Source organism: Neolamprologus brichardi, chromosome 9 (assembly GCF_056152115.1).
Source record: "Neolamprologus brichardi isolate AB-2024 chromosome 9, ASM5615211v1, whole genome shotgun sequence".
Classification (NCBI taxonomy): Eukaryota; Metazoa; Chordata; class Actinopteri; order Cichliformes; family Cichlidae; genus Neolamprologus; species Neolamprologus brichardi.
In genome coordinates, this window is record NC_142112.1 from 22,245,669 (window position 1) to 22,273,358 (window position 27,690).

Below are 27,690 nucleotides of genomic sequence, written 5' to 3' on the forward strand. Positions count from 1 at the left end.
GCGTATCTTCATATTTAGTATCAGAAAAAATTATTAGATAAACCATGCATTTGTAGTCTACAACCAGGAAAATCAGTGCTTGTTATTCTGAGCGTCTTCCCAGAAGCATCCTGTGGTTGAAGCTGCTAATCTTGAGGTCAAAGCACCATCTACTGGTCATCATTAAAAAGCCAAAAGCGCTGCTTTTAATAGCTACTCTGCATGCATCCATGCACTAGAGGGTAGTGTTGTACTTGTCTCATCCGAGTGACCAGCGCTTAGTTTGTGCCCCTACTTCACATTACAAATACAAATAAAACTAAAGGTTTTGTTGTTTATTTGCTGTATATTCCAGTTAATCTTTCTGTTTTTTAAAAAAAATCCACAGTGCCGGTCTCCCTCTTCAGTGCCAGTTCAGCAGAGAATGATCAGTTTCTCCATAAAACATCCCTTCTGTGTATTGCCCAACAATATTGAAATCTCCAGTAGTTTGATTTCTGACCCCATATGAGTAATAAACTATTCTGCAGTCATTATAATAAGTGGCTGTAAATTCTTACTGGTGGGAATATCTGAAATGCAATGCAGTGATAATAGCTGGCAGCGCTTGTGGGAACCATTTAGACGTGAAGGAAAGCTTTGTAGTGGCTCCACTGTTAAAATGCAGTCTTGTTCAGGCCCTTGTGGTACAAATTTGCTTGTTTATGTGGGAAAATTTCTGTTTGTCCTTTTGCACAAAAAAGGCATGTTTTGTTCTTCTGCTGGCATTTAAGAGAGATTCTTCTAAAGCAGAACTGAACTCCACAAAAACTATCCCTGAGAAAACGTGTTCGTGTTAACCTTTAGAAAAGGCTGCTCCTGTCATCTGTGAAGTCTCCATTCACTCTCCTTGTTCTCACAAAGGTCACGGGCTAACCAAATGTCCCCAGGATAAGGCTAAAATGTTGCTATCCTCTCTGAAAACAGCATTTGGCATTTCTGCCGTACACCATGAATATACAGTATGCGGAGTAGACAGTGTCGGATTATAATATTATTTTATGCCATGTTAGACCCCTAATTAAAGATTGTGAATTATTATGTAGTTTTAGTTTGCATTATTCTCCTGAATTAGAAGAAGGTGATAACTATTACATTTGGTAAACTGATTTGCATTATATTAGACTGCTGATTTATTGTGAATGAATGATATTGTTTTATGATGCATTATACTGCTGAGTTATAAGAAATACTGTTTGCAGAAAGTCATCGCCTTATTTGTCTGGTTAGAAGAGAACAGAGCATCTCAGCAGGAGCAGATAAACAGGGAGCCAAGGTCGTAGCTTAGGCGCTGTGTGTGAGAAAGAATGTGAATGTTTAGGCTTTTATAATTAGGTGGGGGCCACTAGAGGCTATAAGAGTTTGATCAAGGCTCCACCATTTTGAGATCTGATGCTGTCTGCTGTATGGTGTCCATCTCCCACGCGTGTGTTCATTAAATCATCGTTTGACTTGACCCGGCCGGACCAGTGTTGTTATTTTGGTTTTCCTCTTGTATCCATCCCCAATATTTGAATCCGTAACAACAGATACTTCTTGAACATCTACAATTCATTCCACATGATTGGAACTAAATGGAGATATTGTGTTGGAGGTCCTGACCTCATGACTTTGCCAGGTGAATGGTGGCTCTATTTAACCCATATAATAACCAAATATTATAGGACATAATTAGATAATTACACTTTTCTACATTGGATAGAAATGTAAAGGCGTTATAGGCAGTGGTCAGCATTGCAGCCTCACAAAAAGAAAGTCCAGAGTTTGAATCCACTGACCTCTCTGTGTGGAGGTCACAGGAAACTTTCAATGTCAGAACATCACAACAACATCTAAATGTTAAGCCTGGACATTGTGTCTCTGTAAAAGTTGTGCTCCTCCACGGAGGAGCTGAAAGACATCCGAATGAGAGGAGGAAAGGACCGATGTAGCTTGTAGACCAGGAAATTAATTAATGACCACCAGCATAGCGATCCATCTTTCTGACAGGCCAGCCTCTAGTCTCTAAAAAAGGAAAGCCTTCAGCCCAGATGTTTTACATTTAATATCTACATTTACAAGTGAAAAATGAACAAATGTATTTTACAATCTCATTTTTATGAGTGGAAGTGGTGTTGCATTCCTCTTGAGAAATATCAATATATGTCATGAGACATTTACATTGTCCTCCTCAAAAGGCAAGTTTCATAATTTACATTAATGAATCTCTATTGTGTATTGTTTGTGTTTCTTAATATAAGGTTAAAACATTTTTGTCCAAAGATGAGGATGTTATGTCATTTGCAGTGTTTACTGCAGCGCATCCCTGGAGGCCGTTTCATCATTGACAGGGTGGTAGGAGCAGTGGTCTCAAAGAAATGAAATGACTACGCTTGATGTTGCTTTAAATTTATGGCTTCAGAGAGTGTGGCAAGCTCAGAGGCCATTGTCAATCCCAGTCAATCACTGCTATGTCAGCAAGGGTCCCAGCTGTCCACATGACGTAGTGCACTAAACCAGTGACCATATGGACTGACAAGCATGCTGGTACATGAAGTCACAGTGTCAGTGCAATTTAAGTTAAGAGAAAGAAAATTTACATTTCGGAGAATTTACTTGAGTAGCAGATGTAGTTTATGTCAGAAAGTAGCTTCGTTACTGAAGTCAATTATTTCTACGATAAAACAAAGAAATGGACGTAGGTTGGGCTTACGGAAATAAACTACAAATCCCAGTATGGCTGGTGTGGGAAAAACACAATCTGGGGCGTTCAAATTGCTGTAGCCGCGTTGGATTTGTACCGTCACAGTTGGAAAACTGTGAAAAAGATAATCAGCCTTACGATTAATGTTCGAGGTGAAAAACCGCAGGACGCAAGCCGAGAACTGCAATATCCCAGAGCTAAAAAACAAAGCACTAATTTCACTTATGGACTTTAAAACATGTAAATCTTCAATTAAGTATACACTTCGAACAAGAAAATCCTTATAGTCATATCAAACATGCAGTTCTAACGCGTTTTCCATTTTACGAGTTTTTGTTATAAAAAATGAAAAACATTTTATATTTTTTTCCTGCACTGTTTCAGGCTCTAAACTCTGCGTTATATGATTTCCGACCGTATTTGAAAGCATCCCCAGCAGTAGCAGCCCCTCCGCATCACACACAGATTCATTCACTGTGTGGCTGCTCCGTGTAGAACAACAGGCTACCTCCCTCAGTCCTGTGTGAGTATTCCAGCCTCTGAGCCCTTCGTTAAAGTTATAATAAATATTAACTTGTCGTTTAGCCTCGAGGTCAGATTTCTTTTAAGCTTCAGCACAGTAATATTTCTCTCGCGGTTGAATCGGGGGTTTTATTTCTTTTCAAAGTCATGACTGAGACGTTTGTGGACAGCATGGTCTTTTGTTCTCTAGCTATATTTCTCGTTTTGACAAAGGAGAGCTGGGTTTTTATTTTGCCTAACCGCCTCGGCAGCTTGACACCAGTGTTTGCTAGTGTGGGTTTTTTTTTTTTTTTTTTTTTTTGTTATGAAATATTCTCCAGTCTTGTGTAGCAGTTAAGCTTTACAAGGCGACTGGTATAATCCTGTGTAGATGTACTGTAATACCAAACTGACATAAGAGGAAAGGGCTGTATTTTGTATTTAGGCCTGTATAAATGTATCCACTTTGGAAGTAGCTATACTTAATTATGTTTTTCTTAACCCCCCTTTTTTTGTATTGTTTTTCTAGGATGCTGCACAGCAAGGGAACAAAGGAAACAACAGAAGCTTTGAACCAATTTTGCCATCTAACAAAGAGCCATAAAATCAAAAATCAACATGGGATCCTAGATAAGAAAATCATTGTGACAGCATCTTTTTGTTATTGATTACATTCTAGTCATCTAGGAAATGTGTTGTCAACACATAACTCTGTTGATGACCTCAGGTTTTTAGTTCAAGAAGGTGATGTTTTTCCGTGTTCAGTCGAGCTACCGCTATCAGGATTGTTTTGTATCTTGTAAGCATATTAGGAGTCTGATGTTTTGCTTTGAGGGAGGCTGCTTGTGACAGAGCGGTGCTGCTGTGAGTGGGGATGTGGAATAAAACATGCACATAACTAGAGGAGTTCAGTCTGCCTCAGTATCACTGACAGGGCAGTCCTTTCTCCAGCGCACAGCCCTGCAGCAGCTCTACACTGTCCTCATGTGGCACTAGTTACTGACTGGCAGACTTGTCAGCGCAGCCAGGGGCCGACTGAAGCTGAAACTCCAGCTGCGCCATGGCTTCATTGGACAATGATGAAACTGGGAGTGATATGTCCGAGTCTCTGGAGATCTGTGAGCTCCAGGACCAATACATGGAGCCAGAGAACTGCTTCAAGTCCAAAAGTCTACCAATCCTGAATGAACCTTGTCAACAGGGTGGCAAGGCTGCTGAGCCTCGGCTGGTCAGCACAGCCCACACTTGTGTGGCCCTAGAGGACAGTTGCGGGCTTCATCCTAAAACCCCAGACTCCAGCCAGGAAGAATCCCCCTCCTCCAGAACAGACTTCTCCCCCTCTATGTCCAGTATGGTGGGGCTCAGCAGTTCCCTGCCTGTGGAGGGCCACAGGGCCAAAGGCTCCGGTGGCAGAAAATTTGGATTCTCCATCACCCGCCTTATCCGCATCCCGGCTAGAAGGTATGTGCGGGTCATCCTGAGCGACTCGCGCTGCTTCTTGTTCTGCATGTGCTACTTGACCTTCATCCAGTCCCTGATGGTCTCGGGCTACCTGAGCAGCGTCATCACCACCATTGAGAAGCGCTACAGCCTGCGCAGCTCCGAGTCCGGCCTGCTGGTCAGCTGCTTCGACATCGGCAGCTTGCTGGTGGTCGTCTTCATCTCATACTTCGGCGGTAGAGGTCAGAGGCCACGCTGGCTGGCTGTGGGGGGTGTTGTGATCGCTGTAGGCGCAGCGCTGTTTTCCCTTCCCCACTTCATCTCACCACCTTACCAGATCCAAGAGATGAACTCCTCAGCGGGCCACGAAGGCCTTTGTCAGAGCAGCAACAACAGCGGCCGTGAACTGCTGGACGTGGCATCGTGCCCTCGCGACCAGGAGGGCAATGAGCACAACCTGTATGTGGCACTGTTCATCTGTGCCCAGATACTCGTGGGCATGGGGTCAACGCCAATCTACACCCTGGGACCCACCTACCTGGACGACAATGTGAAGAAAGAAAATGCATCTCTGTATTTGGGTAAGTAGCAGCAGAACAGGAGGCACTGCATTCAGAAGAGGATAAATCTGTTCCGTCCTCTAATCCACTTCTGTTTTCCTTGCTTATGACTGACATTTGCAAAAAGTCAAGGAATTATGTTTCAACACTAAAGCACTTAGTTGGTTTTGCTCAGCCCAGACTGGCTGAATTTATATAAATAAATCTGTAAAGCTTACAGACCGCTTTCTCAGACTCGAGCAACTTCGCAGTTAAACCGAGCAGCTCTGTTGTGTGGCTGGAAGAATGCCGAGACGCTGGGTTACACAGTCAGTGGTTTGTAACACAATTAGCCTCGGTTACCCGAGCCTATTTCATTCCATTTGTTAATGGATTGGATGTTGGGAACGTCCGAGGCTGAAAGGTTATAATTTTATATTGCGAGAGATTTAAAAGACTGCTTTTTAATTTGTTGGGTCATGTGATTTTTACAATGCATGCGTTTATACCTCAAGATTTTATCCCCCACGCTCACGCTCTGTTCTTCTGATTTAAACCTCTACGCCATGTGACCTCTGCACCACGCTGAGGTAAATACAGAGACCGCAAAGTCAACCTTGGGCCAGAGGCACACGAGAGATGAATCTGTACCAAGAAGCAGAACTAGGTTGCGTATGATTAATGGACCAGAACTGGCTCTGTGTGTGCGTGTTTTCTCCAAGTTTTGTGTGTGTATGAAGAAGCCAGAAAAGACAAGGTTGTGTTTGAGGTGTTAGCAGACTGTTTTCTCTGTTCTTATGTGTACTTCTTCACAGGTTTCCTTTTATTTATCTGTGTCGGGGCTTTACCCGTCTCTTAATGTGTTTGCTCAGATTAATTGGATTTATATAGATGTATTGCATACTTTAAATAGCTCACGGAGTAGCTTATGACTGTAGTAATCCTATATGTGCACTGTAGCTGGGTTACCGAGACATGGGGCACCCTTCAGTCTTGGAGACGGCCACTAAGGCTACGTTCACACTGCAGGTCTTAATGCTCAAATCCGATTTTTTGATCAAATCCGATTTTTTTTGTCTGCTTGTTCACACTACAAATAAAATGTGACAGCAAACGCGCTCTTATGTGAACCCTCAAAGCGGCCCGCATGCGCAAAAGAAGAGGTCACACACAACGCGCTCTGTATAGACCAAGACCAACTAGTATTGTTTGACTGATGGCCCTTAATATAAAGACTTGATTCAGACTTTACGTTTCCCAATTTTGCTTTAAGTTATAAAGTTATTTTGTTATTTACATATGGCCTAATAATTATCCTTTTTGCTGTTTTAGAGGAGAGGTGCTTCAAAGGATAGTTACTGATTTCTGTCAGAATCTGCAGATTATACAGTACAAATAAAATGTTCACGTTTCTCCAACGTTGTCTTCCCAGCTGTTTCACTGACATCTACACGGGATGGCCAGGAAGCGTTCGCAATGTCTTATCGGGCGCTTCTCCAGCGCTGATAATTTTGGCGCCGGAGAAGTGTCACTGTTCTTCTACGTCACTGTTTTGTGTCAGTGACGTAGAAGACAGATTTAATGCGACCTGACCATTCAAACAGCAGTCGCTTTCTAAAACATCAGATATATATCGGATTCAGTACCGCATACGAAAGTGACCCAGATCGGATTTGTGCTGTTCACACTGTCATACCATGATCGGATATGGGTCCCATAGGGCAGCGGTCCCCAACCCCCGGGCCTTGGACCGGTACCGGTCCGTGAGTCGTTTGGTACCGGGCCGCGAGAGTTTTCAGGGTTTTTATCGGTTTTCAGCGTTATTTTGTTATCGTTTTTATCGTTTACTCGGTTTTCCTCGGCCTTTTCACGTGTGTTATGAATAAATGTTCTTTTTTTCGGTACCGGTACTAGTTTTATTTTGTTGTATTTATCCGCGACACCTTAAAGGCCGGTCCATGAAAATATTGTTGGGCATAAACCGGTCCGTGGCGTAAAAATGGTTGGGGACCGCTGGCATAGGGTCAAAAAAAGTCGGATTTGATGCGCTTTCGCCTGCAGTGTGAACGTAGCCTAACTCTGTAACATTTGTGTCATGCAATCTATTTATTACATTTTTGATTTTTTACACTAAAAACATCAGATGAAAGTTGAAAACAGGCATTCGGAGATACAGAGAATATACGGTTGTTTTGTATAACTGTTCAAAACTCTTGAACCACTGACTGTTTTACTTGATTTGTCCACTTTTTGTCATCAAAATCGTTGATTATATGTTCACCGGTGTACATGAGCATCTGTTTCAGTGACAGCTGACTACTAGTACTTTTGAAATTAGTGCCTATTTTACCACTGAAATGAATTCACATCATTAGCCACGCTGCTGATGCTGGCCCAGTTATTTCAGCATTGCGCAGCCTACAGAGCATCAGTCCGCTCTGCTGCCTGCACTGTTGCCCTCGAGACCCAGTATTGATCAGATCCCTTCATCACAGCGACTCATTGCAGCATAGCTATTGAACCATCCACAAAAACAAGGCCCAAACGGTCTCAGACACCAACTTGCTTCGCCTTCATCCTACTAAGGTATTTCCGCAGCAGATGCATTAGGCTCAATATGCTCCCTGAGTCGTCCTGCTCAAGACATCCCTTTTTGTAGATTTCCATCAAAAGCAGTGCTTGCTTTGATGACCTTGATGGCTATTTTGAGAGAGCTCACAAAGGGATAATCTGTTCACTCCAGTAAAGCATTGTTTGGAAAAACCAGACATGTTCTGACATGTCAGAGGGAGCAGATAATCAGGGAAAAAATGTACGTTATTTGTATTGTAGATCCCCAGAGAACCATGGTAACGCAGTTTCAGTAGTATCCACTTTGAGAACTCTTATCTTTCAGAGTCTAGACAGCAATGGCTTATCATGCTTTCTTGTGAGTTTGAGTGTAAACATAACCTGAACAGAGGAAGGAGAAGAGACCTTACAGCAGGACTGCAGGTTTTCACCCAGAAAATCATTTTGTAAAAATATAGGCTAACCCACATATAGAAGAAGCCTCCCCTTAAACTTACCTTGCGGTGCTTTTTCTCCCCTTTCAAACCCATTAATGTAAACCCTATCTCAATTTGCTCTGCCTCAGAGGGGAGGAGTTGCTCTCTTTTGTAGGACAACATGCTTTACGTTGAAGGGTACTTCTGGTGTCTTTGGAGAGAGAGAAGGCATGCACATGTGTAAGAGAGATGTATATATGATGCGTGTCTTTGTGTCTGCATGAGTACACAGAGCCCATCACTCCATTTCTCAACTCCGGCCCCACATCTCTGGGGTAATATAATAGGCACGGTGTCTGAACTTTACCTTTTTTGCTCTACTTTCAGAGCAAATGGTGACATCAGTGTAGCATTTATGGTGTGTTTTGCCGCTCTCGTCTGTTTTCTAAAGACATGACTTTGACGGACACAGGGGCTACTACCTTTCCTCTTGTCTTTCCTCTTCTTTCGCTCGGACAGATTTACAGCATACCATTCTTGGTGTTACTATGGTGAACGTTTGTCTGGGAAGTCACTTCATTTGTGTGATGGTGGCTCGTTGCAGTGTGTACTGTTGTGTGGCAGAATAATCATTTGCAATAGATGAATGAAAGAAAGATGTATTTGAAACACTTTTGTTCTTGTTATTTCTGGTCAGTTTACTCAGCTGTTGTTGTGACTTGTTCTCTATAAGTAAAACTACCTCAAAGCACCTTATAGTTAAACGTAAAGACCCTACAAACCCTTAACAATCAGATGATCCCTATTGGCAAGCACTAGGCAAAAGCTGGAAGGAAAAACTCCCTTATAACAAGAAGGGAGGGGAGGAAGGACCAATTGTGGTTAAAGGGGAAGGAGACAGGAGAAAATTGTTTTTTTTTATTTTTATAAATGTCTCCAAAGAGATCCATAGAACTATTCAGTAATCGTGTTTGTCTTTGAATATTTCATCCATACCAGCCTTTGGGCTGGGGCTTAACCTGTGCTTATTAGATGGGGTCTTTTTCCCCTTTCCACTGATGACCGCAGTGATTTACAAGCTAATGATGCAAAGAAGGTGTAATTGACGTGGAATAACTTGAGATACTGGGTTTGATTTTACTGCCTTCTGCATTCCACAGTAACTTTCAAATGGCGTGCTTGAGCTAACTTTATAATAAACAGAAAACACTGATATTAAAACCTTTTGTTTATGCTCTGTTGTTCTTTAATAACCTTTCAGTGTCTAGACGTTGCTGTCTCTGGCGCTTGTAGCTAGCTACCTACTTTACATACAGGATAAGGTTAATTGATTCCTCCTAGCTGTCATCCTCACGGCCTCTGCATTAAGTACTGTAATTTGCAGTGCAGAGGTCTCTCTGAAACTTTCATCCCAGTTTCCATTATTGGTGTTTTTGAGTTATTCATTTTTTATTAGGTACTCATGGAAACCAGGCATCAAGCCTCTGGAGGATGAATAGGAAATGAAGGAGGCGATGCCCAGTTTATGAAGAGAGGCCTAAACAGCAGTGCTGTCTGCATGCTGACACACAGACACATGCTCACATGGACACAAGGGGTGTGTTTTCTGACAGATTTAGAAAGAACAGTTGCTCTCAGACTTTTCTCCTGCAGTGCGTGCGTGTACTGCAGCTTGGAGAGGCAACAGAGGAATGGACTGTTAAGTTTACAGTTTAAACCTCACTGTGTTTATGTATTTATTTTTTTGATGTAGGATTATCACTCGTGGACCTGGCGCGTCCCTTTCTCTGCTCACTCAGTCAGTTTCATTAAATTGTGTGTCCTGGTCTGCTTAGCAGCAGCCAAAGCAAATGCAGGTTGTGCACATAGTCAGGCAAACAGTGAAGTCCCCAGAGACCCCGCCTTCTCCCCGCTCCTCTCTGCCCCTCTGGGCTGACGGGCTCAGGTTTCAGGATCAGTTTAGGGTACACATTGATCTGTCAGAAGCTGGCACACATATAGAAAGAAAACTGGTCTCGTTTCATTGCCGTCCTCATGGAGGGTTTAAATTATGCCACACTGGCCCTGCAGGGTTACTCAGGAGCAGGCGACCTTTCTGTGGGGCTGCCAGCTCCGACTACTACTGTTACTATGACGCGCCTGTGAACGACTGACCTCTGCGTGGTTGTGCTACGGATGACAGTGTGTGCTTCAAATAGTGCATCAGGAAGAGAAAAAGTGATGTAAAAAAAAAAAAAAGTTCATGTGAGCATAATAATTTGTCTCCAGTCATGGAGGTTTTTAACCGCAGCAATTGTAGTGTGTCGTATTTATTGCTTAACCTCATTGACCAGTGGCTGTTTTTCAGTGTGGTGGCCGGTTGTTTTGACAGTGTGGGAAGGTTCCTGGGGAAATGCCAGCAGAGTTTTTTTGTGATATGAAGAATGCTAGAAGTCCTTTTGTTTTCAGCGATGCGGGAAAGAAATGCTTGCTTTGTTCTTGCTCCCTCTTTAGTGCATGTTGTTCCACCACATCCTCACTGATCCCTGACTCGTTTTTGGAAATCAAATTAAAAAGAAATTCTCAGAAGACCTTGTGGTGTAGTTAAACTCTCAGAGCACAGAAACACTGTCAAGGATTGGGAACACTGGTGGTAGAAAACAAGACCGTGTTATGGGTATAACATAATTAATAGACACCTCAATAGAGTGATTATCTGTATCGCATTTGTTATTTGTTCAGGACTGGATCCAACTTATGCCTAATTATTAATCTGCAGTAGGCAGTAAGCTTCTCCTGCAGCTCTCCTCTCTCTTTTCTAACTTTGGCACCACTTCTTTGTAGGGGCTAAATTGAAAGCTGTCTTAAACAGGATTGCAACCTTGCTCTCCCAGGTGAAAGTCCTCACTTTAAACCTATTGCACTCTCGCTCTCTCTTTTTTGGATTTACATTACTCATCTCAGCTGATCTAATTTAAAAAGAGCTCTGATTGGTCTCCTGTCTCAGACCAAAATTTCTGAAGCCTAAAAAAACAGTTTGTGCAGAAGTCTAGTCCCCCATCTGAGGACTTGGATCACGATTTAATGATAGTTTATTCTGGAATATTTAGTTGCTAAAAACATTTTCGTGGTTACAAGTTACCTATCATCCCTCACCCCAACTTCTTTAGATTTTTATATGGATAGTGTCGGATTATAATATTATTTTATGCCATGTTAGACCCCTAATTAAAGATTGTGAATTATTATGTAGTTTTAGTTTGCATTATGCTCCTGAATTAGAAGAAGGTGATAACTATTACATTTGGTAAACTGATTTGCATTATATTAGACTGCTGATTTATTGTGAATGAATGATATTGTTTTATGATGCATTATACTGCTGAGTTATAAGAAATACTGTTTGCAGAAAGTCATCGCCTTATTTGTCTGGTTAGAAGAGAACAGAGCATACTGCCCCATCTCAGCAGGAGCAGATAAACAGGGAGTCAAGGTCGTAGCTTAGGTGCTGTGTGTGAGAAAGAATGTGAATGTTTAGGCTTTTATGATTAGGTGGGGGCCACTAGAGGCTATAAGAGTTTGATCAAGGCTCCACCATTTTGAGATCTGATGCTGTCTGCTGTATGGTGTCCATCTCCCACGCGTGTGTTCATTAAATCATCGTTTGACTTGACCCGGCCGGACCAGTGTTGTTATTTTGGGTTTTCCTCTTGTATCCATCCCCAATATTTGAATCCGTAACAATAGCTTTGCTCCACTCAGCTGTCAGATCCTTCTGAAAGTGTTTTATTGCTTAAAAACTGCAAGTAGCCACTTCCTTTTCATCGCTGCTGGATGAAAACCCTCAAAATCATTTCTGTGTATTTTCTGCTGTTAAGCTAATCATAACCGTGATGAGAAACATGGCCTTCCGTTGCCTGTTTTGTCCGGTCCGGAAATGAATTGGCGTCAATAATTGCCAGATGTTTGCTACCAGGGGTGCAGTATATCCTGCGATGGCCATCAGAACAGAGAGTACTGCTGCTAGCACACGCCATGTTCTCGGAAAGACGCATTGTCTGATGGAGCTGCTTTGGGTTTCCACGTAAGTGGCTTTTCTCTTGGGATCGCAGGGTTACACCAGCCAGACACCGTACAACCACATCAAGTTAAATTGCATTTCCTCCTCTCCTTCTTGTGCATACTACCTCCTCTGCGCAGTGCAATCTCCATGTTGATGCAGGCTTCAGGGTGTTTTAGGAGTGTTGCTTTGCTACAGAGACAAGGGAGAGGAAAAAAAAATCTCACTCCATTCCAGTGTTGTGCCCTCTTAGCGGTAGACTGGCTATTGTTCTTCTTGACCCCTGTGCTTCTCAGATGGAGAGTGAGCGAGGGAGGGTGGCTGGAGGGAGAAGTGCTAATGGGATTTACATAAGTGCAAGAACATGTGGAGAACAAAAAAAGTGCTGTTTATGAAAATATTTCTGTTGCTGTTGTCCATGCAGATACCCAGCAGATCTTTTTTTTTTCTCTTCACAAGAAGTGATTTATTTTTATAATGGTTTATAAATGGACATAAATCCTGTGTTGAGCTTCCCAGAGCTGCTCTGTGGGATGAGATGGATGTCTTTAAACGCTCTCTGACCTAACCCCATTGGACGCACTGTGCACAATGGCGCGCCTTTCGGGAAGCGCCAAAAAAATAAGGCATTATGACCAAAAACGTTGCCTGACAGCCGCACAGATGACAAGGGCGAATTTAGCTGTACGCTTTCATCTGTCTCTCGCAGCGATGCTGCCAGGCTCTGTTTAGCTTGTAAATGTAGCATTAATCTGGTCGTGCATTATGCAACACGGACTATTAGGCTACACATGCAACTGTGATACAGTTCACTGAAGAAGCAGTGTTTTGACAAGCGTCGTCCTGAGATGTTGGCAGCAGCTGAGTTTGCTCTTTGTGGCGAGGTTAGTGGGTTTGGAAGGTGTACAGGTACAACGGAGGATCCCTCTGCTTAGCACAGACACTTTATGCTACGAAAATGTTCATTTCCCACACTTTTGTTTCTGTTTACATGTGGGGGGGGGAGTACCTAGTTTTAAGGAGTTGGTAGGCTCCAGGTGTGTGACCCTGGAGATAGCAGCTGTTGAGAGCTGGCAGGATGCTTGCCTGGGGGAGAGGGAGTACACATATATGAATGTGAGTGTGCACCTGCAGTTGGTTAGAATTGAGGGCTTTTGGGGGGGTGGCTGGTAGTGTGGGTAAGTATTCGCAGAAGGCTTGTACACTTGTTTTTCCTACAAGCTTACACTTACAAAAAAAGAAAAAAAATGCAGGGCAGAAAAGTCTCATCCTCAACGTCAAGTATGGCTTCATACTCCCCTGCCACAGTGTGTAGGAGGCACTGCTGCAGAGCACAGTCCTTTTCTTACTTGCGTAACACCAAATTAATGAAATCTGAATAAAGCATGGCTGTGCTATGTAATCTTCACATCCTCTCATCGTGCTCTCCTGTGTTAATTATATTCACCCTGTTAAGAGATCATTAGATCGCCTGTCATCCTTCAAGATACCCAGAAATCAAATTGTCTCAGGAGTTCTTACATGGCTGTAAATTGCAAAGCACACCTACAGGAATGAAAGCAGCAGGATTTTTTTTTGTTTAAGAATTAGCTTAGTGTGTGTGTGATTAATTTCCAAGTCATAAAGGGGAAATTGTTAACTATTAGAAATGTCAGTTTGAGTATGAACAAAACTTTTTCTTTTTTTAAAAAGCTCTTGAGTTGGAATGAGCATTTTTGTGGTTTAAAAGAGTAGCAGAAGTAACTAGTGGAGGATGTATTGAGGATGCCAAATTCTGGGCATAGCTTTAGAGCCATGGAGCAGATTGCTGTGCCATGTCTGTCATTTCCAGAAACTGAAAAGCTGCAGGTGCCAGCTTGTGGCACACTGAAAACCTAACTCGCTGCTGTAATGAATTCACAGCTTCACCAAGTGTAATGTGGTTCTACCCTCAGCCCCCAGATGCCTCATTCATGGCCACTCATCAGCTGAAAGATTATTTGCCACCCTCTCAAATGTTGGAACATTATCTATGCACAGGCAAACACACAGCTTGTTGTGTTTCAGGCTGGATCTGGGACCCCTCCCCAGTATGTTCCTGTTGGCAGGGAAGAAATGAAAGGAAGGTACTGTAAAGGTCTCCTCAAATGTCCTTAAATGCTACAGCTCTGCTCAAAAGTTTCTCTATGTGATGATTCACAAAGTCACAGCACAGGCTTTAATTATACCATTAATCTCATAAATCACATTTTTGTTGCAATTTCTTTGCAAGGTGTTGATCTGAATGTTTCTTTACCTTTTAGAGAAACCTCTTCACTTATTAACCATAAACATTTAGTAAACAAAAAGTTGTCTACTTTCTGTTCAAATCTTGTAAAGTGAATGCAGGAGAAGTCACAAAGAACGATGGATTAAGAAGAGAATCCAAAGATGATGATGGATTAGGCTGCTAAGTAAAAGGATTTGCTAAATGTGGCAGCACGTGAAGGACTTGTGAGAGTAAGTGAAGTGAAGTAAAGTAAAGAAATAAAAAAGGGAGGAGACGCAGTGGAATTAATCCGTTTCTCTTGAGCCCGTGTGCCTCTGAATGACATTTCATCACTAAGAGAACCGTGTTGCTTTCATTGGCTTGTCACAAAGGCAGGTTGTGAAGAAGAAAGATTTTCAGTTGTAACAGTGTTCACAAAAACACCCTTGCAGCTGCTGCAGCGTCACAGTTAAAGTAAATAAGTCATGGCTTACTTATAAGTAATAATTAACTGCATATATGTAATTGTACACTGCTTAATGCAGGGTTTGTTTTTCTTTTTCATGTTTTACTGAAGGGAGGATGGCCAAAAAAATACACGGTGCACATTACTCACCCATAAATAACAGCACTACAGTAAATGGAAAGTGGTTCTAAGAGAGGAAATCCTACTTAAGCAGATTTGTTTTCCCATGCATTACTTAAACTTAAAATCTTACACAGGGCAGATTTGCATTCGAAGGCCCACTCACACATCACGGAAGAGCGGGCAGCTGAGCCGAGTCCTGATGTGCGTTGCTTGCTGGGCTTGTCATGTTCCCAGATGATTTTGAGATTTTTCTTTCTTTTTACCCTACCCATGCATTCTTTTTCAGCTGTGCTCTCTCATCGCTTCATCCCCTTGAGTGGATTCTTTTTTCTTTTTTTTTTTTAGATCAGCAGCAGCAGATTTGAGGACTTTTGCTGCCAGTGCAGGCCTAGAAGCCTTAGGCCAGCAATGGAATCAGCAGAAAATGGTCATTTGGTGTCAGACTGGGTCTGTGACGCAACTAATGCACGCTAGCGTGAAGCTGTGTGTGGGTGGATCGGCTCCCACGGGAGAGCAGTGGCATGCTGGAACCACTATTTCTTTTTGGACGTTGCTGACAGTCTGATGAAAACGGTTAATATCTTTTATTCCCATCTTTTAGGATGTTTTTCTTTATGCTAATTCAAATAAATAGATAAACGTGTATGCATACATGGCTGGTTGAAGTGTTGCCTCACTGGCTGGCTGACTACTGTACCTCAGGCTCTCTGCTGCAGCCGAGGAGCAGCTAAAAATAGAGAAAACCCCTTTCGTTCTTTTTTTTCCCCCCTCTCGTTTTCTAAATATTTGATTTTGCCAAGTGAGCTTGGGGAACCCCTGCATGTAGCAGCTTTCATGAAAAATTTATTACATTTAGAATTTTTCCTGCACCGTACACAGCAAAGTGCTGTGGTATAACACGTAATAACAGAGAACACAGTTTCAAAGTGACGCAACTTGTGCCGCTTGACTGCAGCATGCACAGAATATTTATGAATGGGCCTGCACTTGCCTTTATTGTGTCTTACACTGGAGGCATCAATAATATACCATATTACCAGCATTTTTCACAGCTGGATTAGGCAAAAAACGTTCATAGTTTGTTGTACAGAAACAGAACGTAGAAGAGGATGGAGGAGACAGGCAGGCTTGAGATGAAGATCAAGTTCTTAATGCTCCTTGTGACTTGTCATGTCTCTGCTTAAGGGGCTTCCTCAGGAATGCCTGGAGGTAAAGTGGTACAGAAGTCTAACGGGTGGCCTGAATGTTGATTTCCTTCTGAACTGCTTTGATTGTGCAGTTCAGAAGGGTTCCCGGTAAAGACTTTGGTCTGGGTCTGTACCCGGCTGTGCTGCTGTACTGCTAGATCAAAGTTTTCCCCATTTAATCCATTAAGATCTTCACCGCTTTCGACACCTGACTGTAAATTCAAATGAAAACACAGTTTAAAAAGGTGTAAATCTCATAAAGAGAATCGAAAAGTCTTGCTTGTTCAGCATGTTTTCATTCACTTTATCTAGAACATTTATAGAGTGCCAGCACTATTCCTACTATTCCTTAAATATAAAGATGGATATGTGTATTAATAGATCTGATTTGCATCATTAAACAAGTCCAGATTTAATGTTCTGTATAGCTATGCAATTAAATGAGGCTGTGCTTTGTTTGGGTGTCCCACGCAGATTTATGTTGTTATCTCAGATACGGTATCTGCCGGCTGCTTGACAGTGTTTGACTTTAATAAGTAGTCAGTCTGTTTTGGTTGACGAAACTTGAAGGATGGCAGTACAAGGCATTCCTTTATAATTTCATATTACTAACACAGCGAATGCGCAAATGTATTAAATGTAATCAGTTAGTAATAGTCGGCTCAGTTGTGCTTATGTTGCTTTCAGCTTTTTTTTCCTTTCATGCCTTATTCTCATGCATTTCCACTGCCAGAACTCCATCGCATTTTCTCTATCTGTTCATGCATGTCTCTTGATTTCCATTTAATTCTCCTCCCTGAATGTTCCTATCTGACTGGAAGCAGTTGTACAAGTATGTATAGAGAACTTTTTCCCCATTATTCACTTGGGGCTAAACGCAAAAACATGCACAGTCTTGCAGAGGCAACTCATCCTTCAAGTCTGTGACGACGAATGTGTACTTCATTATAATTGGGACCACATCCATCCTGAAAAAGATCATCAACACATAATAAATGGACTTAGAGATATATGCCTTTTTGTGTATGTGTGTATCATATAAATAACTCATGCATATTAAAGCAGTCTGCCCCACTGGCCTCACTCTGTTTGTGTATGTGTGCCCTTTGGGTGAAACTGTAAGGTTAGGACTTGTAAGAAGACACTGCTATGTCAGCAAGTTGTCATGACAATGCCGCCATTCCCCTATTTCATTGTGTTTTCTCCTCCTCTTGTCTCTCGGGGTTGGAGAGGAGGTCACATGACTGAACTGATCCCCATAATACAGGGATACATAGAGCAGCGTTTCCCTTCTGTGGCTCTTTTTCTAACAGCAGCCGCCGCATAGATCATCTATCAAAACCCCCCAAAAAACAGCTACTACACTTTCCAAAGAGCTTTAGGAACTCCACAGAGCACCAAATCAAAATTCTGTGCTGACATATCGCATAAAGTAGATGTTATTAAATAAAGTAGAATAATTCATTCTGAGTTTCCCCCCTGCTGTACAGCAGGTGTGAGGCTCAATTGTTATCCTAGGCTAGAGTGAATAGTTAACGTGTGATGTATAGCGCCACATAAATCAACGTGGCAAAGCTCAAGTAACGCTCACGAGACAACGTGATTGCATCTTTTTTAGAGAATCGGCAGCTCCCACGTAACGCGCTGAATACAAACCCAAGGTTGTTCGCTTGCTGCCTGCTGCCTGCTGCCTGCTATCCATTCCCGGGCTTGTTTAGAGGCTGACTGAGCGGTGTAGGCTAATGGCCAGGTGGAGCGCTACATAATTCATTGAAACGAAGCTTTGCAGCCAGAGAGCTGGAAAGAGAAGGATTACAGAGCGAGGCTCATACCTCTACAGCCTTTATTGCAGGACGGTCACAGGAGAGAAATAAATTCCCGAAAAACAAATGAGATTTTTACTTTGGCTGCGCGTAAACGTCGCTGCATAGAGTTTGGTTTTGTATATGTGGCTGTGTGGAGCTGTGCGACCTTTTAACCTCACTGACGATGCAAGTCTTGTCCTTTTTATTTCGTCAATGTGCTTAAATCAAATCATTAATCTGCGCTAATTAGTTTGACCACCAGGGAGCTGCTTCATTAGCTGCAATGTGCTTTCTCATCAGGTCCTGTGGCTCTGCATCCTCTGCTGCTCTGGCTGAGTCTCATTGGTGAGGGTTGAGGAGAACACGAGGTCAGGAGAGGTCGCGGGGGAGGGGGATGGAAGGTCACTAGAAGCCATTGCATTTTTATGGATGAAAGTCCGTTCTTGTCATGCAGCTATTCAAGCAGCTTCGGGTGCCTTGGTGACTACCAAAGATGGCGCCGTAAAAGCTGAAACGCAGTAAGACCGAGTGCAGTGAAAATCATCTCACCAATTCTTTCAATTCATTCTTCTTTTTCTCTTTGGCCTTCATTCATTCCTACGAGCTGTGAATGAGTCACTGCTTCTCGTGAATACAAAGGAACCGGCAGTGTGGAGGAGGCAGAGCGGAGACAACAGAGCAAAACTGGTCCCTGAAGGTTAGATGTAAGAGGGATGCTGCTGAGCAAGCTTTATCACTCAGTTACACAGCAGGATCAGTCACCGCAGACTGCACCCAAGCTTCTTCTTTTTTTCTTTTGCACTCCTTCTGTTTCTTGATGTTCGCTCTTTATTCTCACTCTCTGTCTCACATATTGTGACCATACATCACATTTGGTCAGATACTGAACTGGCAGCAGTAATCTTAGGCGCCTACCTTGCCCCAGCGTTTTAGAATTTGTAGCTTTTTTACAGCAACATTGATTTTTGAAGCATTGTTTACTTTTCTGGAGAATCATCTTCTTTTATTTTGCGTTTTTCTTTTTGCATTGATATACATATGATTAATACCTTCTTATTAAATTCCTTCGCAGCCTCTGCATGCACTACAAGTCTGGACGGACATGGGTGTAAACTCCTGCTTGACTGGTTGGCAGACAAATAAAACGGCTTCTTGCTTTACTGCCTTTCTCTTTCCGGATTATTGTTGAGTAAATCTCCTCTCTTCTCCTCTGCCTGACACTGCTGTGTCCATCTATCACAAACACTGGAGCTGAACTGCTAAATTGGTGTCAGTGAAGCCGTTTAAAACTCTAACCTCACTCCTCCGTCACTCTTACCCTTAATGCACCTTGCCTCCCTCCTTTCACACTTGCGGGTGAATGCACATTAGAGTTAATGTTTTTAAGATGCAGGGAGCGCTGACCTTGGATGCCGGTGAAGTCACTGAGTTGTAATTGAAACTGTGTGCTTCTTGTTGAGCTGTTTTTGGTGCTGGGGTGATTGTGTTTCCTGAGATTGTGTGGCTCAGATGATAATTTGTTGCTGATGTTGGATTCTGTTTGTGTATTTTAACATGTATGCGGTGTGATTACATTCTCAGTTTATATCTTTTGAGGCCTAGAAACCACGTAGGCTGAGCCATTACCTCAGCCTACATGAAAGTCAAACTGAATAACCACGTGGATGATTTAGATTCCGACTTTGTTTAACCTAAGAGTGATAAACCAGTAACTGCAATGCAGCGCTCGTAACGCGGTACCTCTACATGTGTAGAAAGCCACATCAAGTCTTAATATGTTGTCCTTCAGGTGCCGCTGGTGAAGGTCCATTGTGTAATTCAGTGAAATGAGCCTGTGGGCGCCATGCGTTCCTCATTGGCATGCACCCCTGCAGTCCACTGACGTCTGCCACCGCAGCATGTGTTGTGTGTGTGTTTGATGGAGCGCTGCTGCTGTGCCAGCATATTTCTCAATCCGATGCCTGTGCCCCGGTCGCCCTTCAGGCCGGATGCGGCCCTCCAATCCCTTCATCCCAACCTGCTGATCTAAACTATCTTGGCTCTATGCCAAGTGGGCAGGATAGGGCAACGACTAAGGTACAGTTTATGACCCGCCCTTTGTCCTTCAGTCAGGCACAACGGCGTTAACGTGATAGATGGAGTAGCAGGACAGACACAATCCCCCCCCCAAAGGGGATAAAATATGGCTGTCGTAACCCGGACCCCCACGTATGACGAGGATTGAGTTTGGAGGGCAATCAAAGGACCATGCTTGGTGCTTAACTTTCGCATGACAACATGCTGGTTGGATGCACCTGGTGTATTTGTGACTCAAGCCAGAAGGTGTTTAAACTGTGGTGTGTTATATTTGGGACAATGGAAAGGTCTATGAGACACTGGAACTATAACTAGTTATTTAGCTATACCCTTATACCGAGAAAGATTGCTAATGGAAGTTATGTACAGATTACAGTTGTCTGTATTTCCATGGAACAGATATAGTTTATTGACTAATGTAATGGGCAGTGAATAAAAAGATGATTTGTGGATTTTCTTTTCTTGGATATTTGGAAAATGGGTTAATTAATGCTTTGCAACCCAATCTTTGTCTGCTTCAAGTTTGTCAAGCTTACAGTACTTGATAGTGACATTTAGAGTCTGTCTGATAGGAAGTTTTTAAGACAGATATTGATATTTAGTGAAGAAGAAGATCAGCCTGTAATATGGATCAGCAGATGAATCAGTGCGACTATGAGGGAGGATCGTGACGGGGGCAGGTAATTTGAATCTGCAGCAATCTATAAAATGGCGTTTACCTACACATTCACCCTTGTCTTTAAACTCCACTACATTTCCCAGAATTCATGTGTGGTTTTTGTGAGACATTTTTAATTTCACAAAAGCCAAGGCACAATAAGACCTCTTATTGTCCCTGCCAACTGTAATGAACTGTTTATTGTCTCCAGGTGCTAATATCCTGTTGCACTGTGTAAATGCTTTGACTGCGGCAGTGAATCGACTCTCCGGGCAGCAGGATATGAGAAACGACAAAGTGAAATGAGTTAAAAAGATCAAACGTGATAAAGGGAGAAAAAGGCAGGAGAAGCTTTAGGTGTCTGGAGAGGAAATTCTTCAGTTCATGTAGATTTTATTGGAATAAAACTTGACAGATCTCCAGGCTCACCCACAACTTTGTTATACATTTTAATATATGTGTTATGTGTTTTGTTTTTTTTTTAGATGTGTATAGGTTGTTTGTTTTCATTACATTTTTAAAAATATATTTTTATAAAGAAACTTTGAGCGCAGAGAATTGCTGTCTTACATCTTGTGCTTACAAAAGTGTGTTGTTGGCAAGAGGAGGCTGTTGAGCAATGTTTTCCTCTCTTCTTCTTTTACTCAGTGCTTTTATTTAAGGGAGCCTTGATTTAATTAAGTTTTGATGAGGATTTGGGCTTTAGAAATACGCTTTTTTTTTTTTTTTGCTACTTTACTGGCCAAAATCCACAGAGGAAACGATGTCCAACAACACCCAAAGTGCTTGGATGAAAATATGAAGGTGCTATATGCAAATGTTGGCACGGCAGCTGAAACATTTGGTTAAACAGACTGAGATGAAATGGTGTTTGAGTTTCCATTCTGACAAAGGCGAGCTTACATGGTGGATAATGTGTGTGTGTGCGTGCGTGCGTGTTATGTAATCTGGCTGAGAAGACGCGTTCATTTGGTCTCAGAGATAGATTTGATATTTTGGGTGCTGGTGTGGACACACGGCACACCTGCTGCCTCTCCTGCTAAACACAGGCTCTGTCACAAACGGCAAACACCAGCATGTGTGAACACACAGTTCAGAGACGCAAATCAACAAATCTGAGCATTTCGGTAGGGGTGTGTGTGTGTGTGTGTGTGTGTGCACGCACGTGTGGGAGACGAGCAACAGAAGCATATGGGTTGTAGCTATTTTAATCTCTAACTGCAAAGTCTACATGTGGGTATGAATTTTGTCATTCACGGCAACATTTTCAACCCCACACACACACACACACACACACACACACACACACACACACACACACACACACACACACACACACACACACACACACACACACACACACACACAGTAATTATTAAGTGCTAGCAGCAGTGTTCCAGGTGTAATTATAGAAAGTTTTGCCCCCTCATTCTGACTGTTAAATGTCTGCTGGATGTCCACAGGAGGTTTTTCCACTTGTCCAACTAACTTTAATGAGTTTTCCTCTTCCTGAATCAAAGAGACGGTGCACGATTGGCTCTCTAACTGATGGTCTTAGACCTCGGAGAGTTAATGTTTCAACCACACAAGGTCTGCTAGTGTGTCAGAGCTACAGGTCATTGTGAGACCTTTGTTTTTGTTTTTCTTTTGTTTTTCCTCAGATGCTTTATGAGCTGTGAGAAATTACCTGAGGTGTAGGTGCGCAGTTCCCACTGATCTCAGTGCAGGTGTTTAAGATATAATGAATGTGATGTAACGAACAGCTCCTCCAGGTCTGATGCAGTCAGTTGCTGGGAACAGTCGGTCATTAAGCATTAATGTGGAAATTTGTAGGCTTTGCTGGCTGCAGGCTTCACGCTCATCAAAACTTGCAAATACCTGATAATGTTTAATGAAAGCTGCAAAGTGTTTGTTTTGCAGACTTCTGACTGTTCTGTCTGTGCCTCTTCTAGCCATCATGTATGTGATGGGAGCCCTTGGACCCGCAGCTGGCTACCTGCTTGGAGGCGTCCTTATCGGTTTTTATGTTGACCCCAAGACTGTTGTCAACATAGACCAGAATGATCCTCGATTTGTTGGAAACTGGTAAATATGAAGCTCGTTTCCTCGTGCCTGCTGTCCTGTGATATGATCATGTATTTTATAAAACTTTCATTTTTCTTTTCCTTTCAGGTGGAGTGGTTTTCTCTTGTGTGCCATAGCTATGCTTCTGGTCATCTTCCCCATGTTTGCCTTCCCTAAAAAGCTGCCGCCACGCCACAAAAAGAAGAGGAAGAAGAAGAAGATTGGCTCACCGGGTGGCGTGTCCAGTGATGATGACGTGATGAAGGAAAAGTCCAATAGCAAAAACCAAAATATTTCCTCCTCCATGGGCTTTGGAAAGGATATTAAAGGTGAGGAACAGATAACATTATTTTCACTAAGTATTCCTTATAGATGGATCTCTAGGTACCTTACACAAAGGACCCATGAGCTACTGATGTCCAAACAGCCTTTAATTCAATCAATGACTGGGATTAGTAATTTTATACTGTAGTGCAAGGTTCACTGAACTCTCCTTTAAAGATGTTATCGATCAGTGATGGAAGAGCGTGTCTACATAGATGCCTAATGAAGCAGTAAACCTTGGAAGTGTTAGTGGACTTTAGGTTCTATTAACTTTAGTAAATAAACAGTAAACATGCCTAAAGGTCACACACAGGACAGTATGGCTGCACAGTGAACTTAATTTTAATCATAGTCACAATTTTGGCTTCCTGCAATGAAATGAGCTCCATTTTAAAATACATGCTCTGCCAATTAAAACACAAAGCAAAAGCAAATTAAGCACTTCTTAAATTAGGACCGACCAGGTGCCTGCATGTGCTGATCGCAGCTGTTCCCTGCACTGTGCTGCTTGAAGCTTCCTACACTAGCCTGGTTGAGTAATACTATGTTAAAAGACAGATTTATAAGAAAATTCAAATGTTTGGCACAGGTACAAACACAAGTTGGCACAAATTTAAAAGGAATGTAGCAAAAGTGAAAGCGCTGCTCCTTTTTTTGGTCATTGTTGAATCAAATAATCATGATTATCATTGTCGTGCATTCCATCAGTTGATTTTGCCACCAAAGATTACTCGCACTTAAGGATGAACTGATTCAACTTCAGTGATCAAACTTCTGTTACTGTGCTGTGAATGTGAATGAAATGAGCTGGGAGGGACTGGATTGTGGTTTTTGCACCACCCTAAAAAATGAAAAATGTGCTGGTAAAAATGTGATTTTTTTTTTCTTTTTTTTTTTTTAAAAAGACCCGCCCAATGAATTTCTTCTTCACAACAAATCACATATCGGTCTAGACTCTAGACAGACATGATTGCAAACTGCAACTGGACTGATTTTTGGAGGCTTCCAGCTACAAAGTGGTGATTCTAGTTTATGTCATCTCTGAGCCAGATGCCCCAGGAATCTCCCGGCTTTCCCTGGAAGAGCCTCTAGCTGAGTCCTGCTCTAGTGTTTCCCAGTTACCTCTTGTGCAATTTTTGCTCTCAGTCAGACAGCTCTCTCACTCTCTCTTTCGCTCTCTCTTTTAAATGAGCTCTCAAGAGAGCTCAGTCACATTTCCACACACAGGACTAGACAGACTGAGCTGCAGAGGAGTGCACGTTCGCATATGTGAAAATCACAGCTGTAAATTTGAACACGCATTTAAGGTTTCTGCACGCTTATAAATGAATCCCCGTGTGTACGTCGGAGCATTCGGAACAGGATTTCGTCTCAGAGAGATGCAAGCGTGCTGGAATGATGATGAATGCGTTATAGCTTCATCAGCCCACAGCTAGCTCTCCGGCTGTTTTATTTGTCTCAGCACAATGTTTTGGTCTGTTGTGCAAACTGTGGCCAATTTCGCAGACTCGGGAGGTTCAGTGTTTGGATCTGGAATGTATTTCAGTACTGTGCATGTCCTTCAATTGAGGTGTGCTTGTTTGTCCATAGCCCGAATTCAGCACTTTCTGCGAAAGATATGCTGCAGTGAAGTAGCTATCTTTTTTCTTTTTTGTTTTTTGTTGTGCCCTTCACATCATAAGCAAACCCTGAAAAATGCTAACACTGATTTTTTTTACACATCACAGGGACAAACTTTTGATTATGGAAAATTCCAGGCCTTGGTCTACTGCTGCGTGAATGCAGTTCCCCATGGAAATGTTGTCATTATGGATAAACAACTGCTGACACATACTGTGTATTACAGCCATGTTTCAATATGTGATTTATTACCTTGGCATGCTGTGAAATACACACACAGGTATTTCAGCTGCCATTTATTTCTCACAGGATAAAACGGATTCCAAGACTCAGTTCTTAGCTCCAAACGTCAGCATCCGTCTGAAGAATAGAGTCATTTCATGTCAAAATATGCGTCTTGCATTTATACCCTCTCAAATCAGTTTTAAGCACTGTAGCGCGCAATGACTTAAAGCTAAAATGATACAGGGGTCGGTGCATTGCATTACTAACTGCAGTAAATTGTCGTTCTATATCTTTAACCAACACGAAATGTGACACGCGACTATTAACGACGTGTCGGTGTGTTTCAACCTTGTTGGTTGGCTTGATCAAATAGATGACACAATTTGACGATGTCGTCAAATAAATTCTAATAGAAAAGCAAATGTGGCAACTCTTGTGAGCCAGTGGTCTGTCTGATTGAGGGAGCAGCTGCTGTAGATGCCAGCAGGACTTCACCATCTGTCCCCCTGCAGACAGCGTTACAGCACGCCTCCCAGGAATGAAATAATTAGCGTCACTTTCCTTTTCCTACCTTTTGATCTGGGATAATGCTGACAGATGCTGCTAATATTTCCCCGCCTACAACAAGATCAGTTGCATTAGTACTGAGACTGCTATTCTCATATCTAGGCACCGTGTCATCTAGTCATACTGGCCGGCTTCCTAATAACCTCCTTTAATAAAAGGCGATGATAATCAACATCACTTTCTTTCTGCCCTTTCTTTTGTTCCTGCTTTGCTTTGTGGTATTTGCTTTTGAAGCGTGTGAGTCAGAAGAAGCCCTCGTGAGAGCCGCATGGCTGTAAAACCTTTATGTTTAAAATCCCTGGACACACACACACACACACACTAGCAGGGAGAGACTGGAGATGCCAGTTGCGCAGAGGGTACGCGAGCCACCTCCAACTAAAAGGTTTTCCAAGTCTCACTTTTGTGCCCAGATGTGACTGATCAGACCACACACACACTCATACTGAGAGAAAAAGACTGTAGAGATGGAAGAAAGACTGAGCAGCAAGAGCAAGATTTCCATGATTAAAATATAAGGCTGTCATTATAATCTAATGATTTTTTTCTCTCAAGCTTTACTGACACATTTGTGACCTGACTTCTTAAAGTTGGTTGGACGTTTTCTGACTCTTTGTGTTTCCTCTGAATAGTAAAAAAAAAAAAAAAAGTAAAGGCCATATCTTTTCATTTCCCAAATTTATTTTTCTTTCTATTCACTTTGTCTCTTGTTATAAGTGTTATAATCAAAGGAAACCCTACAGACTCTTAAAGGATGATTTGCTCCAGCTCAAGGTGACTTTAGAGCTGTAGATTCTGCAGTTCTGGGCGTTCTACGGCACATCAAACATCCAAACTACATGGATAGTAGTTATAGAGAAGCAGTAGCTTGAATCTGAGGTCCCTGTGGATTGCAGAGATCCTCATTCTGTCAAACCGTTCCTGAAATTGTATACCTTAGCTGTGCTGAGATGGAGAAGTCCATATGCGCCCAGTGACCTTGTACCTCTTACAAGCACATTCAAGGAAAGCTTATCTTACACAAGGTTTAGACACATAAAATATACAGAAGACTGAAATAATGTCCTGAATATGTCGTGAAAACAGGGAAACCAGTGAGCCATCCCTAGCAGAGACTGTATATTTCCATCTCCTCTGATCTGATATCTTTTTATAAGATATAAGCAGGGATTAAAATCTGAAACCCAATTTTAGGGTTCAAATCTGGAACAGAATTACTTAAAAAATCTTGCTTTTGTGAGGTTGTGGTCAGCTGACCTTTGCTGCTCTTTGTGTGTTTAGTCAGCTAAATTCAATAACATACATATCGATGTTTCACAACTTATATCACTGATTTTTCCAACCCCTTAATACCATGAAAGTATTATAAAAGGTAGCAAGTGAATCTAATGAACATCATTTGAAATACAAATTAATGTCTGCTACCTTTGATGTAAGATAATATTGACCACAAACACCACGTCTGCTCCGTAGCAGTCCAACATGAAGTCCTGACTGTAAATTTCACCACAACACTGTAAACTAACCAGTTTAGCCTGCATTAAACTGCTTAGTAGTGGCCTACAGTATTTTTATGCAAAGTTTGAATGAGACAAAATGCGTGCACTACATTCAACTTTCATTTTAAATGATCTCCAACTTAACCCACCCTAAACAAAAAATTGTTGTTGTTGATAATATTCGCTTCTCTTCTGTAGCTCTGACCGCAACTTTGCATTTGCACCCTGAACAAACCGTTCAGGGTGCAAATGCAAAGTTGAGTGAGAAGAAAACAGAATGTGTTTCGGGCATAGCAGTGAGTGGGAGGTCTTTATTTTCTCATTAATGAAAAGGATTTCTCTGTCATCATAAATTATGAACTCATTTGACAGTGTTATGCTGGCAGTATGGTAACCCGCCTATCAGATTTAATAGATCATTAATTAAAGGTGCTGGATTGTCATTCCGGATCATTCCTGCTCACATTAATGTCTGTATATAAGATATATGCAGAGATGCATTTTTGACATAACTGCATAATTGCAGTGGGATAAAAAACATTTTTAAAAAACATTTCCTAGTACTATTAAAGGCTAGTAGCAGGGAGTTGATTAGTGATTCAAATGGAAGTCTCACATTTGTTTTGTCTTGGCAGCAACCAT

General features: G+C 42.1%; 1 protein-coding gene across 1 annotated transcript in view; it reads left to right on the forward strand.

The window, feature by feature from the left end:
* Positions 1-3,176: 3,176 nt before the first annotated feature.
* Positions 3,177-27,690, forward strand: part of slco5a1 (solute carrier organic anion transporter family member 5A1) — a 37,115-nt gene continuing 12,601 nt past the window's right edge. Inside the window, exons 1-4 of the mRNA XM_006794599.3 lie at positions 3,177-3,224; positions 3,732-5,223; positions 22,702-22,834; positions 22,922-23,142. Coding sequence (XP_006794662.2) covers positions 4,263-5,223; positions 22,702-22,834; positions 22,922-23,142 — 1,315 coding nt within the window. The 5' untranslated portion in view covers positions 3,177-3,224; positions 3,732-4,262. The remainder of the gene's footprint in view (positions 3,225-3,731; positions 5,224-22,701; positions 22,835-22,921; positions 23,143-27,690) is intronic.